A 15602-nucleotide genomic window follows, 5' to 3' on the forward strand; every position below is an offset into this window, starting at 1 on the left:
AGGTTCCAGATTTTCATAGTATTCTGTGCTACATGGTTCTCTAAAATGTCAATTCTCACTTCTTGTGGAAGGGAGAAATCACAATACTCCTAAGTCACTGCTTACTTTCAGAAAAACTCACTGTTCATTATCTAAGCTGCAGAAAATGACCCCATGAGTAGTACTACTCAAATACATAGATGAAAAAGCTCAGCTACTTCTCTAAAAATGAAAACAAAACAAAACAAAACAAAACAAAAAAAAAAACAACACCGAAACCCTGGAAAGCAAAGTTGTCCATTAAACTATCATTTTTTATTTTTATTTTTTATTTTATTTTTTTAATAAATTAATTTTTATTGGTGTTAAACTATCATTTTTTAAAATGAAAGCTGATTTATATCGAATAATTGCATCATGTTACATTCTGGAAAGCACCTACAGAGAACTGGCTTACAGTGTAACAAAAAAGCTCATGTAAACAATATCTAAGACCATTACTAAAGCATTTGGACTCTATCAAATATATAAAACATTTAAAATCTACTTTTCATTATGTAATGACCTGAGGAGATACTGTACCCACACTAAAGGTAACAATGATAAGTTTATTTTAAAAAAAATTCAATGAAATGTTTAGAAACAGTTCACTTCTCATGTGGTGTTTATATTTCACTTTATCATCCTTTTTGGAAAGACAGTTCTAAAGAGAGAAACTTCTATGAACCAAATCCTGTTTAACTTGCATATGCTGATGTCAAGTAATTTAAAAAACATTTCCTAAAAAGAGCTTCTTATGTTCATATCTAAAAACAATATGACATTATCTAATTGTTCTCTTCCTCTCACTCGTGTTTACAGGATGGATATCTTTCTGTGTACCATATTTGGATCTACTGGAACATAGCCTGAAACTGGATTAAACTTTTTCCATGTTTGAAATATCTGATAGTGCCAACTGTATGGATAAGGGACTTGAGGACCCAGAAGCTGAGAGTTCCAATCTGGACACTTTTCTTTTTTAATGAATGAACCTATCATTCAATTATTTAAATACTAGTTATCATTCAATCATTTAAATACTAGTTATAAGTCTCAATATTCTTAGTAGACGGATAATTGTTTGAATACTTAGTAAATTTAGACCTAAAGGAGAGTGTTACCTGGTATAAATAAGAAATTGATACTATTAAAATACTATATATTAAGAATATCTTAAGAAATGTCTTGTTTCTCTTCTCCAAAGATAACATGTATTGAAAAATAGTATCAGATATATTTGACAAAGATGTATACAGCTTTCAGATCCTCTGATTAGAATGAGATAATCAGTGGCACTGATCTAATTTAGCTAAAAGAACAGAAACTAGAATTTAACCCATGTTATCTTTTTATAGGTAAGAGAACTATGTTGAAAATGTTTAATAATCGCTGTTATAGCTATAGGGATACAATGAACACACATAAAATAGTTGAGATCCACTGAACATACATAAAATATACTAATTTCATAAACATAAGACTCAAATGATTATGAGATGAACCTTGATTTTCTGTATTGCTAAAAAATAAGAATGGCTGCAAAATAATTGTAACAAAGTACTTTATCATGCAGAATTTTAATTTTATACTAACTGAAAAGCTGTCAGACTTCTTAAACATAAATTTTATTAAGTATTGTATGTTTATTAAAAATGAAATAAACTGATTATCCATAAAAAGTTTCAGGTCCAATTCTTCTGAACTACTTCCTGAGTCAAAGATGTTGAAGTCTGTATTTTTCCACACAACATTGCCCACGATGCCTTTACGAGCATTAGTGAAACACTTCTTTTTTTTTTTTTTAAGATTTTATTTATTTATTTATTTATTTATTTATTTATTTATTTATTTATTTATTTATTTATTTATTTATTTGATAGAGTGAGGGGGAAGAGAAGTAGTAGAGGGAGAGGTACAGACTCCCAGGGAGCATGGATCTCTTGACCCTGAGATCATGACCTGAGCCAAAACCAAGAGTCCGACACTTGACTATGCGACTCAAGTGCCCCCAAAGTCAATTCATTTATTTTATTTTATTTAAGATTTTATTTATTTATTTGAGAGAGAGAGAGAGAGAGAGAGAGCAGAAGGAGGGGGAGAGGGAGAAGCTGAGCAGGCCGCCAGAGGCCTGGCTCTCAATCCCAGGACCCCGGGATCATGACCTGAGCCAAAGTCAGATGCTTAACTGACTAACCCACCCAGGCAACCCTGATTAATTTTTAAAAAATAACGTCTATAAGTCTGCCTTTTCCTCCACTGAGCTATCTTAAAGACATGATTCACAGCTCTTTCATATTTGTTCCCATGCCTAAGAGAGTTATTGGTATATAGTAGGGGCTTTAATTGCTACTTAAAAAAATATTTTATTTATTTATTCATGAGAGACACAGAGAGAAAGAGAGGCAGAGGCACAGGCAGAGGGAGAAGCAGGCTCCATGCAGGGAGCCCAACTTGGGACTTGATCCCAGGTCTCCAGGATTACACCCTGGGCTGAAGGCGGCGCTAAACCGCTGAGCCACCTGGGCTGCCCATCTACTTTTTGAAGTGTAAGGAGGATGGTTGTCCTACTCAAAGGATTCATAGTTCTATTCCCATCACCATTCTTGATGGCTTCAGAATTCATACTAATGGTTCCTCTCTGCAGTCACCTTTAAGTGTTAACATACTTTTGGGATCCCTGGGTGGCGCAGCGGTTTGGCGCCTGCCTTTGGCCTAGGGCACGATCCTGGAGACCCAGGATCGATTCCCACGTCGGGCTCCCGGTACATGGAGCCTGCTTCTCTCTGCCTGTGCCTCTGCCTCTCTTTCTCTCTCTGTGACTATCATAAATAAATAAAAATTAAAAAAAATATATTAAAAAAAAAAGTGTTAACATACTTTTGACTTAATAATCCAAGCAGCTCAAATCTAAATGTCCTTGAATAATATAACTTCTTTTCTGCTGGTTAATTTTTCTTTCAAACATGTCTTTTATCCTCACTTCTTGAAATTTCTTTTATTTTTAAATTACAAAGTACATAATAAAAACAGCTAATAAGTATTGGCTTACTATTTGAGTACAGTGATAATTTGCTTAAATGATATCAATTAAATTTCCAACAACCTTATGTCTTCAAAATAGATGTACTAAACCACTATAAGCATATTTGCTTCCCATATGATGAAATATTATGGGAACAGGCTAACAGACCTGGATTCCAAGCCTGACTAAAATGATTATAAAATGGTGGGCAACAGTTAAGTTCTCAAAGCTTCAATCTGCTCATCTCTAAAATAAAAAACTAATACATTCCTCATAAAATTATTGCAAGAAATAAATTATATACCTGGTACAGAGTAAATTCTTATTAGATGGTTGGTTCCCTTTCAAGTTTTCCTTCCTTGGTGGTGGGCATCCAAAGTGGCCCCTAATGATTCTCACCTCTTGGGATTTATGCTCAGCTAGTCAGTTAACCTATATAACCAATTGGATACAGCTGAAATAACACACTGGGACTTTTGAGACTACATCATAAAAGAAACTGTGGCTCCCACCCTCTATTTTCAATTGGTTGCTTTGGGGAAAGTCAGCTGCCATATGGTAAAGTTATTCAAGCAGCTCTATGGAGAGGTCCTTGTGGTAGGGAACTGAGGTCTCCTGCCAACTCACCAACAATGTGATCAAGTCATCTTAGAAACTCATCTTCTAGTCCTAGTCATACCTTGGATTACTGTAGCTCCAACAAACATCTTGACTACAATCTAATGAGAGACAGAGAGTCAGAACCACCTAGCTAAGCCACTCCCAAATTCCTGATCCAAAAGGACAATGCAAGATAATAAAGGCCTACTGTTTTAGCTGTTAAATTTTGGAGTAACTTGTTACACAGCAATAGATAACTAATACATCGTCTAGTTTACATTTTCCTTAGACCTCCCTGACCTGTTTTAACCCATACCAGACCCCATGGTGTTTATTTTCAACTAGAATTTTTTTTTATAAGCAACCTAGACTCTTCCCCAACTTGACTCTTCTTATACCTATGTTGTTAATACAATTTTGAGAAATGCAACAATCCATTTTTCTAGCTTCTATATATAGGCTGTCATGCTTCATTACAGAAAAATCAAAACACATACCAATAATTTTACTGTAACTCAAGCTCTCTATCTTCAGCAGAGCCTCAAATTCTACTCTGATTATTTTTGTGTTTCTAGTTCACTAATGTCATACTCCCTTCGGTATATACTCTAAATTATATACCTGCCTCACTTTCTTTCTCCATAGATTATTTGGCCTTCGGCTTCAAAAAGAGGATATAACTTTTTAATTTTCTTCTCCATTGCAAAATGTTTATATTTTCCCTGTGCTTTGGGGTAAGAAGTGTCCTCATATTTCCTAAAAAAGGGCTATCTGCCTGGTTTTTCTTTTTTTTTTTTTTTTTTTTTCTGCCTGGTTTTTCAATTTCTCCCTAAGTTATATCTTCTCTGAAACTACTCAGATTTTGCTACCTAGAAAGAATCTTCCCTTTAACTCCCTTGTATCTCAGAATCACATCTTTCATTATATATCATACTCTTCAAAAGAAGCCATATTCACACACTCCACAATCTCTTCACTCAACTCCTTGAAATCTAGATTTTACCACAGTCTATTGAAATTTTCTATTGAATGCTGCCAATATTCTCCCCTTTAGCTCTGAAATGAAAAAAAATTTTCCCTCTATGAGAGTGAACTATTGTGGTAGAGACTATTTGTCACTCAGTATCCACTCTTACTTTCTTTAATAATAAAAATCTAAGTCAGAGATACATTCAACAGTCTCCTTCCTAATGTGATGAGGTTGTGTCACCAAATTATGGTAAATAAGATGCAAACACTGGTAATATGTTCCACTTCTTTTCCTTTCTGTCTTTCTAGTGACTAGGAAGCAATGGAAACTAGCCCAGAGATGGATAACTGGCAAATTTACTCTCTAGCTTTAGACTCCTTTTCTCCAAATATGAGAAAACCACGAAGAAAGCCTAAATATTACTACCAGTAACAAACTGAAAGTATGTAAGTCCCATGTACACGAAAGAGAAATATTAAGACTCTAGGATACAGCAGCTTAAACATAACTGAGAACAACTTAGTTTGTACCATAACTAATACACCCAGGATATTGGTCAGGGTCCTAGCAGAAAACAGAAGGCACAATTAGATGGAATTCTTTTTTTTTTTTTTTTAACTCTTTTTATTGGAGTTCAATTTGCCAACATATAGCATAACACCCAGTGCTCATCCCATCAAGTGGCCGGCCCCCTCAGTGCCCATCACCCAGTCACCCCAACCCCCCGCCCACCTCCCTTTCCACCACCCCTTGTTCGTTTCCCAGAGTTAGGAGTCTCTCATGTTCTGTCTCCCTCTCTGATACTTCCCACTCATTTTCTCTCCTTTCCCCTTTATTCCCTTTCACTCTTTTTTACATTCCCCAGATGAATGAGACCATATGTTTGTCCTTCTCTGACTGACTTATTTCACTCAGCATAATACCCTCCAGTTGCATCTACCTCGAAGCAAATGGTGGGTATTTGTTGTTTCTAATGGCTGAGTAATTAGATGGAATTCTAATGAAAGTTCAGCTCACATATAGGGTCAAGGAAATCAACAAGCCATTCTGAGGAACCAGCAGACTTATAAAAATGAGAAGCCATTACAACCCACAGACCTGAAGGGGCAGGCAGAGGAATTTACTAGAGATTATTGAGTGGTGAAGTTATAGAAGGAAAACTGCCTGGGTGTAGCTATAGCAAGTCTACAGTCCAGAAGTGGTGGTGATTGGTAATGTTACCTTTTCCTACTCTCCTATAACCTGCCATTTCCAATCCTTAGTGATCAGCCCTCCAGGGCATAAAGAGAAGGGCATGGGGATAATGACTTGGAGGAAGAAGAGAGGGAGGAAGGATAATAAGTATACCTTTTAGCAAATCAAAAGTATGGTATCACTTAAGGATTTGGTACCTTTGACCCACTCTGAAGCATACTTTTAATGTCCAATTCCTCTCAAAATACTCTCTTCTTTCTTATTTTTTTTTCTTTTCTTATTTTTAACCCTACCATCCATTCTTACCTCTCCAGCTGCCGTGTGTGTGTGTGTGTGTGTGTGTGTGTGTGTATGTATATTTTGTGGGTTCTGCTCACTTTTCTTGCTCTCAGAAGAGTTATTTCCTTGAGCTTTGTCCCTGGATTTCTTGCCTCTATGCCAAATATTATACAAGGTAAAGTCATGAATTCCCTCTACCTGTACTGAACTATAATTCAATATAGATGCACACCAATTCTCTATCTCTAATACTATCTCTCTTCTAATTGCTAAACCAAAGTTTGCATACTTAAATATCTATAAAATCTAGGTAGGTAAAACATAAGTTAATAAGGCATACTGGATATTGAACAGTAGAGATACAGATTGAAGAAAACTAGAGAGATATGCCTATCTGCAGGTGTGGCCATGACTTTGCTCTAGTTCTAAGGCAGTCAGATATTCTACTTTTAAAGAAAGGCTAGAAATCTAAATTTAAGAATGGATAGTGTTAAAAATAAGAAAGAATAGAGTATTTTTAGAGAAACTGTACATTAAAAGTATGCTTCAGAGTGGGTCAAAGGTACCAAATCCTTATGTGATACCATACTTTGAATTTGTTAAAAGGTATCTCTATTCCCTGTTCTATTTTTAAAATGATGGGAACCCAACTCCTTTTATTACAATATCAGGTTGTTTATTTCAGGAACAAATTTGAAAGCCCTCTCATTACAGAACACTCAGAAATGTTAAACAAAACAAATATGCCTTCTTAAAACTTTATTTTGAAATAACCTGACTTACAGAAAAATTGCAAAAATTTAGTATACTTGATGCATACCCCTCATACAACTTTTACAAATTTTAACAACTTACATAACTATATAATATCAAAACCAGAAAATCTATGTTGTTAACAACACTTAACTAGGTGATTTTTACCATTTTCCCCTCAATGCCTCTTTTCTGTTCTAGCACCAAATAGAGAATCTCACATTGTATTTAGTTGTTGTGTCTACCAATTTCGGGGGTGGGGGGTTGGGGGGTGGGGGAGGTGGAAGTAAGCTTTTAAATGAAAACTGATTTAGAAGGGAAACAGCAAAAGAAATCCCCAGGAGTCACAAACAATTAACAACAATAAAATGAAAAAATTGTATTAGCAAGTTATAAACAGGTAAAGATAACCTCTGGGTGTTTTTTTCCAGTCTCAGTCATGGAGGATTTTGGTTTTAATGCCCATGTAGAAAAAGTAGAGGATGCCTTGGCTCCTCTCTTCTGGTGGTGAGGGTGGAGGGATTGGAAGTGAGGTATTATTACACATAAAACTGGAACCCACAAAGAGCCATGCATCAAGGAAAAGAGGGACCAGAAGAAACATCTATGCACCAACATAAGGTTATAAGGGCAAACGTATCCATCTTCATTTGGGCTTAGACTAGGAAAGCTTTCCCTATGAATTTATATCTACAGGTCTGTCCCTTAAATATACACGGGATTTAAAAATATAACCAAGAGGTTTGAAATTTACATACAAATTTGTTCTAGGCTTTAGAAGAGGGAAAGGCAAAACACTCTGGAGCGTCACACTATCAATCAAAGATTCTAATGGGTAGGAGCTCTCCTAAAGAAAAATACACAATCCAAAATTACCAAATATATGAGGATATGGACTGTCGAGTAAGAGTTATTAAATAGTACAAATGGAACACAATAATATTGAATAGGGCTGTTAAGATAACTGTTTTAAGCTATTAAAAGCATACAAGGAATGAGAATTTAAGAAAATAATTTTTCAAGTTGATTCAAAAAACCACCAAAAAATTCTAGGAAAAAAGTCACTAGATTTATATTGGATTGCTTAACTAGGGGATTTGAAATAGCTGAAATGGCAACTGGTGATCTAAAATATATGAGGAAATTACAAAAATAGAACACAGGGAAATAATAAAATGGAAAATACAAAAGAGAGGCTTAGTCATGGAAGATAGAAGGAAAAGGTTCAACATACAACTAAAAGGAATTCTATCAAGAATGGGGAGGAGACACTATCAAAATAATTCCCGAGAACTTCTGAGAATGTACTTAAGACACAAATTTTTACTCAGAATACAATATAAGTCCCAAGCAGAATATAAAAATAAACCCATACTTAGACATATTATAATAAAACTGCAAAATATTAGACAGTTGTAAAAATGTTAAAAGCAACCTGAAAAGGAACAGCTAATAGATTTTTCAACAGTAATGACAAAGATGAGAAACTAATATAGTATTTTCTAAATTCTAGAAGAGAAAATAATAGTCAATCTAATAACCAAAAAGTGAGAATAAAAAAAAATCATTTTAGGTGAAAAATACCATGTCAAAAATCATTTATGCAGGTTTATATTGCCCATGGGCTATTACCAGTTTACGACTTCTGCTCTACATCTAGAACTTAAATTCTCTGTTTTTCTCCACCTGGGTGTTACACCAACATCTACAATTCAACCTGTCCAAGGATGAACATCACTGTTTATTTCCAAAACCTTTCCTCTTCTTGACTTCCCATTCCTGTTTAAATTTACCACCAACTTCCAGTCACCTAAAGTCAAAACCTTAGAATACCATTTAACTTCTATTCAGATACAAAATCCTACAAAACTACCTATATATTTGTCTTTTGTGCCACACATTCCCACTGTCACCATTCTGCTTCAGGCTCATATTATCTGGACATTTGAAGAAGTCTCCTAAATTGATTTCAAAACTGTCAAAATTATCCTCCATTCAATCCTATATATTACTAGAGTAACCTTCCTAAATTGGCACTCCAGACATAGCACTCTTCTCCACAAAATTCTCAAATGTGCCTCTGCTCATAGAGTAAATCCAACTCTTTATCATGGTATTCAAGTCCTTCTGAATATCTGACCTCAAACTCCCTTTAGAGTGTTAAGTTTTAACTACTCTCTTTTCTGCATTGGTCAGACTGGATCACCATTAGCCAAAATAGCTTGTTCTTTCTCTTGTATGTGTCTGTACACATTCTTTCCTTTACTGAAATTCAATTAAAATAAAAATTTAACAGATATCTACAGAAGGTCTCCTAGGTATAAGCAGCAGGAAAGTGGAAGCAGCAGCTTTTTGGAAGAATTGGTTTTATTTTTGTTTATGTTTTGGTGCTAACTATGCTTTATTCACTTATATACAGCTAGTTCTTTGCCTGAGTCTCATGAGAGAATGCCCTTAACCTCCTCTTCCTTCATTCTTTCCTCTGTTTAATATATTCACACACATTTCCACCTATCAACTAAAGTGTTCACACAGAAGCCAGATAATCATCCCTAAGCAAACTGTAGAGGGGCTTACTGCATTTCAGGGATAGTGGAGCAAAGTAACAAGAGTACTCCAGATTCTCTTAGACTGAGGATCCTATTAATATTATACTGGTGACCTGGAGCTATCAAAGAGCCTGCTAAAGAAAGATAACATCATTATCATCATGTCATTTTTACCAAAGAAGTAAATACATGAATTCTGATTTAGCTGATCATAAAATTAAGCAAAATATTCCATGTATATTTATAAATTAAGTATTATTTGAAGTAAATATATTTGTGTATAAAAAAGAAATGCTGCTCTCACATGGTGGTTCTAAATTACTCAGAAAAGTCTCCCTTGAAAAGACGGTTTTGAGAGTTTTGAGATGGGTTTCAAAATAAAGAACAGACATGATTCATGAAATGAGTGGTAAATTCTCTCAATTTGATGGCTACTATAAAAAATGTATCAAAATCAAAGTTGTTTGTTCACTCCCTAAAAAAAACAATTATCTCAACTGAATAAGCAGTTATGAAATTTAAAAAGCAGAGATTGAGATCAGGAAAGGAAATTAAGGGTTGTCCCATCTTTGGCTAAAAGTTCAAGGTCAGCTAGAAATTCAAGCACTGTAATCTTGTGATTTTTGTAGATTTTTGGAAGAATTGGTTTTATTTTTGTTTATGTTTTGGTGCTAACTATGCTTTAGATTGGCCTTGGCAAAATGTTTCTATAAAAGGCCAGAGAGAAAATAGTTTGGGCTTCACCATATGATCATTATCACAATCACTTACCTGTTATTGTAGCTCAAAGGCAGCCATAGACAATATAAACAAGTAAACATGGTGGCTGTGTTCCAATCAAAGTTTATTTACAAAAACAGGCAGCTGGCTGGATGTGGCCCATGGGCCATAGTTTACTGATCTCTGTTTTAGACTCATAAAAATAGCTTTTAAATAAATTAGTTCAATTTTGATCTTTTTTCCCCACTAAAAGAAGGTGATTACATATAGAATTCAGTATAGAATCCAAACTAACAAGAACCCAAAGCTCTGCAGATGGCCCTAATGCCTCAGGAAATACGGCTTCTATCTCTTCCCTGGAGGTATTTTCCTTTTCTGTACTTCACGGGCACCTAAAACTGCCTCAGAAGACTTCCAATTTGAAAGAGAACAGCTTCTTCCTCAGTAGAACTGGAAACGTAGTCTACCATCATCCCTGACTTAGAATCTGTTTAAGAATCAAAAGGCTCCTTCCAGGCCAACTGTGACAAATAGGTAAGTTATTTATTTTTAGTCATCCTCAATTTTCTTAAAATAGGGGTAATATCTACAGAGGAAGAATAAAAGAATGCCTATAACAATGGCTGGCACAGGTAGGTATTTAAGAAATAACCGCCCTCTTTTAGTTTACCACTTAACCTCCTTAGCCACAAAACTCCCTGACCTAAGTTCATTCATTTATTCTATCACTACGTATTCATTTAGGATTTACCATACATGTCAAGGATTGTGCTAAAACTGGGGAGGTAGCAGTGAAAAACACTGACAAAGTACCTGTTCTCATTTTTCTGAGAAGACTAACATTAAGACACAAATTATTCAAGAAGATAATGATGAGTAGTACAAAGTGATGAGATATACAATAATTGAAAATTCTGAACAGAATGAGTAGGAAAGGTTCCTCTAGAAAGGTGACATATGACTTGAGACTTAAAGGATAAAAATCAGGTAGTCAAAGAAGTAGTTGAGGAAAGAGTACTCTAGATGGATTGAACAAGTACAAAATTCTAGAGTTTATTTTTCTTAAAGATTTTATTTATTCATGAGAGACACACAGAGAGAGGCAGTGACACAGACAGAGGGAGAAGCAGGCTCCACGCAGGGAGCCCGATGTGGGACTCAATCCTGGGACCCCAGGATCACGCCCCGGGCCAAAGGCCGATGCTCAACCACTGAGCCACCCAGGGATCCCCAAAATTCTAGAGTTTAGAAAAGTTTTGGCACATTCAACATCAGAAAGGAAATAAGACTCATCTCCTGAGCTAGTTATTGCCAACAATAGCCACTATTCAATTCTGTTCATGCCAAACAACACTCTTTTCTGCTCTGCTACTTCAGCCATTCTACATCCCCACCAACTGCATAGAATGCCAATTCTATATACTACTCACTGCTCACCACAATATCAAAACTCCACCATCAAGTTAACAGCCTATATACATTGTATAATCCTATAGTCAATACTTGATCTTTATTTTATTTTATTCAACCAAACTGCATCCCTTTACTATTTTTTAATTCTGGTATAATTAATGTACAGTGTTGTAATTCGTTTCAGGTGTATAACATAGTGATTCAATAATTCTATACATTACTCACTGCTCACCATGATAAGTGTATTCTTAGTCCCCTTCACCCATTTCACCCATACCCATTCCCCCACCACCTCCCCTCTGGTAACCATCAGTTTATTCTATATAATTGAGTCTGTTTTTTTGGTCTCTTTTTTTTTAAGATTTTATTTATTTATTCATGATAGAAAGAGAGAGAGAGGCAGAGACACAGGCAGAGGGAGAAGCAGGCTCCATGCAGGGAGCCTGACGTTGGACTCCAGGATCAGGCCCTGGGCTGAAGATGGCGCTAAACCGCTGAGCCACCTGGGCTGCCCCTGGTCTCTTTAACATTTTGTTTTGTTTCTTAAATTCTGCATATGAGTGAAATCGTACATGGTATTTGTTAGGACTTGTCTTTTCTAATTTTGATAATACTCATCCATCCATATCAGGTATGGAATGATATTTCATTGTAGTTTGATTTGCATTTCCCTGATGAGTAATAGCACTGAGCACATTTTCACACATGTTGGCCATTAGTAAAGTATTGTAAAGTATTCTTTGAGAAATAGCTATTCAAGTCTTTAACACATTTAAAAAATCAGATTATTAAGTTTTTTTTTATTATTGAGTTGTAGGAGTTCCTTACATATTTTGAAAATTAAGCCCTTATCTGATAAATGCTTTGAGAATCTCTCATTCCATGGGTTTCCTTTTCATTTTATCAATTGTTTCCTTTGCTGTGCATAAGCTTTTTAGTATAATATAGGCCCACTTGTTTATTTTTGTATTTGTTGCCTATGCTTTTGGTATCATATCCATGAAATCATTGCCAAGACCAATCTCATGAAGCTCTTCCATTATGTTTTCTTCTAGTTTATGGTGATAGGTCTTAGGTTTAAGTCTTTAACTAAGTTTGGGTTGATTTTTGCACATGGGGCAAGATAAAGCAGTAACACAATCAAACTTAATGTGGACGACAGCATGGAATAATTCTCCAAACACAACTAGACTGAAGAAATGTGGAAAGTTTGGGCTGTTGGCCCCCACCCAGGCTCCTACCTGGATACTCCATGCTGACTCAGGAAACTCCAGACTTCCCCTTTAAACTCCATAGTCTGTGACCCTGAAGGCATGGCCAAGGCTTTCTCATTCTCCATTCTCCCAGTTGGGAGCTGGTGAATGGTGAGCCCTTCTCTGGAGCCCATCTAGCTGGGCATAGGCCAAAAGGTGAGCAATAAAGTATTAGGACAGATGTAGTCGGCTGCCTTCCCTAGTCTGCCCAGAAATATCTGAGACATAGGACAACAACATTCACTGCAAAGTTATATAAGAAGTTTTAATCAAGAGAAATTCCCTATGATATACATGTCATGCAGTAAAGAATGCTTTAACAGCAAGTACCAGAAAAGTTTTACTGTGATCTCAGCAAATAAGGGTTTATTTTTCTCATGCAATAAGAATTCTGCAGGTAGGCAACTGGTGATTTTATATTCTGCAACTTCACTGAAATCTTCTATTCCTTTTTTTTTTTTTGACAGAGAGAGAGAATGTGCAAGAGAGAGTTGGGGAGGGGGGGTAAGCAGAGCAAGAGGGAAAGAGGGAATCTTAAGCAAGCTCCATGCTCAGCATGGAGCCTGATGTAGAGCTCAATTTCATGACTCTGAAATCATGAACCGAAATCAAGAGTCAGATGCTTAACTGACCGAGCCACCCAGGTGCCTCGCATCTATTAGTTCTAATAGTTTTTTGTCTGAGTCTTTAGGGTTTTTGCATATAAGATCATGTTATTTACAAATTTGGACAATTCTACTTTTAGTTTTCTGATTTGGAGGACTTTTCTTTCTTTTTCTCACCTAATTTACTCTGGCTAGGACTTCCAAATCATCAGATTTACTATAAAACCATTAACCTAATACTTGTTATATCAACAACAAATGATTCTTCCAAAGTTCAAATAAGATGTATAAAATTGCTTTGAAAACTATGAAGTACTTCCCATATGAAATATGGGATTAGAAAGAAAGGGTAATGGACTTGGATACTGGAAATGCAATTTTGAATTTTTTGCTCCTTATTAATTGTGTAACCTTGTCTATCAGCCTGAGTTTCTAGAAAATTAGGAATATCTTTATTACTGGCCCCAAGGACATTATGAAGCTCAAATGATTGAGAAGTAAAAAGCTATTTGTAAATGTTAAATATATACAAATTTAAGTTATTACTATTATACATTCTTTGGTCATAATTTCTAAGTCTTATACCAAAAATACTACTATTATTAATAATTAATAAGGAATAAAATATGCTTAGGAGCTACAACTTTTTATTGGTTACAGTTGCTGTTAAATATCATGAGACTTTTAAGCAGAAACATTGCCAGCTTTAGTAAAAGTGCTTTAACACTTTAGTGTGAAGTATTTATTTTTAAATAGTCTACCAATATGCAGACAATAGAGCAATTATTCAGTTCATGCAATGTTTTGCACATGGAAACCTGTGTTCATAATTAACCATTTTGGGTGTCATTCATAAATTATGCAGTACACAGTGAACCTGTCTACTAAGTAAATTAAGAATGCCTATACTATGTAGCCACTGATGTAGACTAGGACTTGATTTAAAATCTTTAGAAACAGAGGATTACTTTAATTCTCCAAGTGGGAGAGGAAAAAGTCCTATCTCTTTAACAAATAGTATTTCAAATCTCTGTTAAGACCTGCAATTTTCAACATGCCTATTTAGGAGATCATAGGTCAGGTTTTATAATATAACACATTGTAAGTAAGTAATTAATCATGATTGCAAACCAAAGCCCAATTTATAGGAGCTTAGAGTTTATCATATCTGTTTTACATATATGTTCCACACTAAATTAAAAGTGCCTTATCCTTGTCTGTCCTCATGGTCATAACAGCTAGCATCTGTATTTGGCCACTTGACAATCATCTGAATTAAAAAACTGTAAGTCCATGTCTTCTAAATTTCACATACCTTACCATCATTTTAAATAGCATTCCAAATCATGTCAATCATTAGAGGTAACAAGATATTTTACTATTAACATAAACCCTCACTTCTGATGTGTAAGTTGCTAATAGGCTACCTGTCCAGTTTGCTTTTTGAACTCCATTGAACACTGATCCTCTCAGCAAGGCAGGACATATTATTATTTTTTTGCTCATTTACTGTTCTCTGCTAGACTGATCAGCAATCCCTAAAAGGTACATAATAATAATAACTGCTGTTTTTCATAAACTGATCATAGTCATTCACAGCTTCTATTTCTTTTGTGCCTAAGTAAATTCATATTTCCAGATGAAAACAAAACACACTTTTATTAATGGCTTTTATTATTCTTCAAAGTGCTATAATTTTAAGATCTCAGTTGTCTAAAGAATGTAAATGAATATAAACTAAAAGGGAAGTCCAGTATGAAAAATAACTTCAAGATGTAGAATGCTGGGAAATAATAGGAGCAGACAAGGTAACTTGTGTGCAACTATCACAGACAGGGAGACTGATTTGGAACAAAGCTACTAGGCTGCCTTATGGACAGGGAGGAAAGAGCTCAAAGAGTTCTGAGAAGCAGAACTTATAGCCATATTGAAAGGGAAGTTTAACGTATATGTAACATAGGAAAAACCTGCCATATATGAAAGCAATAGCACAAATGTCTTCAAATAGAATGACAATAATGTTACAAATAGAGGACTAATATGTACCTTACCATTTACTTGGACAATACAATGATATGCTACATTCAGAATACAGAATTCACTAAAATAATTTCTTAGCTATTCTTATGAATTATATATTAATTTCTTACATATTCTTAATTTATCCATTAATAAAACACACTAATAACAAACCACTACATAAAATTAAGAATATGTGTCTGG

At 35.1% G+C, this 15602-nt stretch overlaps 2 protein-coding genes across 12 annotated transcripts in view; one reads left to right on the plus strand and one right to left on the minus strand.

Annotated features, from left to right (window-relative positions):
• Positions 1 to 1150, plus strand: part of DCLK2 (doublecortin like kinase 2) — a 246910-nt gene extending 245760 nt beyond the window's left edge. The window contains exon 17 of the mRNA XM_038558997.1: positions 841 to 1150. Within this exon, the coding sequence (XP_038414925.1) occupies positions 841 to 891 (51 nt within the window). The 3' untranslated portion in view covers positions 892 to 1150. The remainder of the gene's footprint in view (positions 1 to 840) is intronic.
• The window catches only part of LRBA (LPS responsive beige-like anchor protein), a 722446-nt gene that overhangs the window by 91197 nt on the left and 615647 nt on the right, over positions 1 to 15602 (minus strand). The window lies entirely within an intron of this gene.

This window comes from Canis lupus, chromosome 15, assembly GCF_011100685.1.
Source record: "Canis lupus familiaris isolate Mischka breed German Shepherd chromosome 15, alternate assembly UU_Cfam_GSD_1.0, whole genome shotgun sequence".
Lineage (NCBI taxonomy): Eukaryota > Metazoa > Chordata > Mammalia > Carnivora > Canidae > Canis > Canis lupus.